This window comes from Nematolebias whitei, chromosome 9, assembly GCF_014905685.2.
Source record: "Nematolebias whitei isolate Nwh7 chromosome 9, NemWhi1, whole genome shotgun sequence".
NCBI lineage: Eukaryota > Metazoa > Chordata > Actinopteri > Cyprinodontiformes > Rivulidae > Nematolebias > Nematolebias whitei.
In genome coordinates this window covers 16,261,545-16,265,602 of record NC_056506.1, presented here as the reverse complement: position 1 = coordinate 16,265,602, position 4,058 = coordinate 16,261,545, and the positions used below count along the sequence as shown (strand labels likewise).

The 4,058-nt window shown below is 37.9% G+C and overlaps 1 protein-coding gene across 1 annotated transcript in view; it reads left to right on the top strand.

Annotated features, from left to right (window-relative positions):
* The window catches only part of mast3a (microtubule associated serine/threonine kinase 3a), a gene marked incomplete in the record, with an annotated part of 96,603 nt that overhangs the window by 28,569 nt on the left and 63,976 nt on the right, over positions 1-4,058 (top strand). Inside the window, 1 exon segment of the mRNA XM_037682014.1 lies at positions 2,631-2,703. Within this exon segment, the coding sequence (XP_037537942.1) occupies positions 2,631-2,703 (73 nt within the window).

The following is a 4,058-nucleotide window of genomic DNA, read 5'->3' as shown; positions in this document are numbered from 1 at the left end:
GGATAATCAGCAGCATGGATAATCAGCAGCATGGATAATCAGCAGCACAGATAAAGTGTCAAATGTCCAATTAAAGTGGAATTTGGCTGTAGCACAAAATCTACAAACGTATCCAACAACGTAAAGTCAATTCCTCTGAACAGTTTCTTTTTGTTGAAACGTTTCTTCTTTCATCCAAAAGACACGATAGGTTGGCTCACTGTTGGAAGGTGCTATTTATAAGACTGAGTTTGTTGTGGCTCCTCAGACTCTTTTAGATAAAAGATGAAACGTTTCAACAAGAAGAATCCGTCCAGAGGACCTGACTTAACTTTGTTGGATTTTTCTACCTGGATTATTGATCATGCATCAGGATCTACAAACACAGTTTCACCTGTTGTTATGAAATGCTAATTAAAGGAAAATAAGATGACTAGAAAAATTCTGATGAAGTTTGGAAGGGACCTGAACTTGGTGTGTTTAACATTTCAAAAACATTTCAAATTTGTTCTAAGAAAAATCACCAACCTGATCAGTTTTAGCTTTTGATCAGGCTTTTTTTTTCAATTTGACCTCTTGTGAAAATGTGTTAGAGCCCCCTGAGTTCAAAGGTCATACAGCTTTTATAAGAAGTAAATTTAAACCGTAGTTGAAGCTGTTTTAAGGTCTGAAAAGACTCCTGAGAAATCAGACAAGAGGTCAGTTAAGTTGTGGTAAAACTTTTCTCTCTAGAAGTATTGTTGATCTCTTTTTGTCATGTTCACTGGAGTCCAGTATCTCAAGTCATTTTTATACCCCTAGTGACTGCACGCCATTTGTAGCCATGGAGACAAAGACACTTATATACTACTTAAATAACTGGATTCACAAACTCCAGACAATAAGCTCATGACTACTTTGACCACATGGCTGATGTGAACAAAACAGTTGTTTTGCTGCCAACATCCAAATGTCATAAACAAAAACAGTAAATTAGCTGTAGATGAACTACAGGCTCTGTTTAGATGATTTCTTGTTGGGCTGGGCTGCATCTGATTCTTTTAGTAGTCGACTAAGCTGTCGGGTTTGTTTCAATGAGTCAACAAATGTTTGAATCCCTCTCTGCTTCCTAAAGGTGCACCTACTGCTCTGAGCTCCAGGTTGTACTTCATCTGCTTTAGTCTGCCCACCTGTGAATATCACCCTGATGTCTCTGCGTTAACCTAATATAACATTTCACACCAAACTAAAACAATAACCTTTAAAACAAAATGACCTGAAACTAATATAATAAATGTATCGTTATCAGAATCAGAACAAGCTTTATCTTTGCACTGAAGTACAGCGAGATTATGTCCGTACAGTCGTCCGAAAAATGGGTGGAGTGCACGTTGCTGCTGCTCCTAAGAGCGTGGCCCTTATTCTTTATGTAGAAAAGGGGAAAGGCCATGAGGAGAGGGTAGTGGTATTACAAAAAGATCTCTTCACATCTTGTCCTTATCAGGACATGATTTAAGACATAAAAAAACTACCAGCAGCACATTTAAAGACGCATTACATATGCACTTGACAAGTCGGTGAGATTTGTCCATGAAGCTCTATTGAAGATATTACGCAGGTGGAAGAAGGTGGTTCTAGTAACGTTTTTAATGTGGGGGATAAAAGACATGTCCTGATCAAAAATAACACCAAGATTTTTAACATTAGAGCTGGAGGACAGATTAATGCCATCTAAGGAAGGAGAAAGACTGAAAAATTCATTCCTAAAGTGCTCAGGTCCAAAAACCAAAACCTCAGTCTTGGCTGTGTTCAACAGGAGAAAATTAACGGTCATCCAGGTTTTTATGTCTTGAAGACATGCTTTTAGTCTAAGTAGCTGATTGGATTCATTGGGTTTAATGGATAAATATAATTGTGTGTCATCAGCATAACAATGGAAATTTATCCCATGCTGTTTAATAATTTTACCTAATGGAAGCATATATAAAGTAAAGAGTATTGCCCCAAGCACTGAGCCCTGAGGAACCCCATGACTAACTTTGGTGTATGAAGAAGATTTATTATTTACATTTACTATTATTTATTATTTAGAGTCGTCCTCTGAGCGGTGGAAACACCGTAGCCTTGACTTTCCCACAACTTCTCCACCATGAAAGGCCTGTAGTCATCTTCCAGTGTGTTCTGAACAACCGTTGAGCCGTTGAACAAAGAGACTATAGATTAGGCATTGAAGAAACCTCTTTTCTGGTGTGACATTAGTACCAGTAAACTTTAAAAAATTGTTCAAACTGCACTAAATCAAAGAAAGCAAACTCACAGCTGTGTTTTGTTTCACAATTGAATGCTGGGCAAAGATAATTGTCAAGTCAAGGTTCTTTATTGTCATTTGCTTCACATGTGATACATGAGGTGGAACAAAATTGTGTACTCAGGGTCCCAGTTACATCCAACAATATCAAAAATATAAAGTGTAAAAATAAACAGTAAAAAAGATCTAAGATATAAATTAAGAGCTGCACTAAACTTATTTCTTGGCACATTTACCATTTCAGCATGGTTATGGTTAACAAGTAGCTGGTCTATGCAACTTCTTAGCATGTTGATTAACCAATTAATTCATGTGCACGTTAGCTTTTTGCCATTTTCAAACACGTCTTCCTTTTCCCCATCAGCTGGCAGCAGTCCTTCAGAAAGCCCCAGGAACGTCTCTGCCAGCACCTCCTCCAACTTCCAGTTTGCCCGCAGGTAAACCAGTGCCTTTATTATTAACTTGCAGTCAAGTGAAGCCACAATAAAAACTATTTTTCAGCAACTGGGAATTTGGTAAACAAACAATGCAGGTTATTGAACAATTATTATTTTTTCTTCAGAACAATTAAACTACTTGCCAAGACAGCTGTTCGGTATTTTTGTAATGTTTAATATATTTGCATCAAAAGTTTCCAGACAAGGTTATATATAAAAGTATGGTTCTGCTCAAACAGGTCTCCCTCACACGGTATCTGTCGATCTCAAGAACCAGTCTGAAATATTTTTAGTGTCAGTTTAGAATAAAATCTTTTAATTGTGTGAATGGTGAATCAGCATTCTCACCATTGTTTTCCTTCTTGGTTTCTTTCACACATTTTTGGATTCTTACTACTTTAATGTACTTTTAGCTCTTTTACCCATTGAGAATGTTCAGCTCATATAGAACATTACAGCTAAGACTTTTTTTTAAGTCACACTGAACAACTGCATGAAGAAGAGGAGTTGGTTAAAGGGTTGTAAAGGCCGGCTGCTGGGTGACTTTGTGGCCAGGATCATTTATTCTGAACCAGCTTTGATGCATCAGCAGAACCTTATATTATGCTCCTCCATTAAGTTAACTGAAGCTTCGCTGGAAACATTCGTGAACGAACATGTGTGCAGTTTTCCGTTGCTTCTGGAAAATTTAACTGCGAGCAACCAAAAACCTCCAAGGGCGGTTGGGTGGACGTGGGTCCTGGCATTTGTGAAAGTTGAGGAAATAAGTTGGTGCTAAAATTAGGTTTAGAAAGACGGTTATTCTGGGTGAAAATGACATCTGCAGCTCCGGGATGGAAAGGGGAAGTCTCGTCATCTAATAGCTTTGTGCAGCTGATGGAAATGTAGTAGATTAATTAGTCTCCAGTTAAGAGTGCTCACTGTCGTTGGTAAACAGCATTCATGAGGAAATCTCCTGAATGTTCCAACTGGATCTGGATTCCTGCACATGACAGAAAACGATTCAATGCTAATGTCCAGATCTAAAACAACATTCTCAGTGTTTCAGAGTCTGAGTCAGAGTCAGAGTTTCTTTATTGTCATTCGCACCTCATGTGGTACATGTGGTGGAGCGAAATTATGTACACAAGGTCCCAGTTACATCCGACAATAAAATGTATAAGAAAAACAGTAATAACATCTAAGATATGAACTAAGAAAAACATCAACTAAATATACACTAAGCACTCATAACATAAAACATTGAACATCAGCACAAACATGAACATGAGTCTGTGAGCAGATGTGCACGCATGAACACATCAACATTGAAACAGATCAGCAGCAACATGAAACAGATCAGCAGCAACATGATA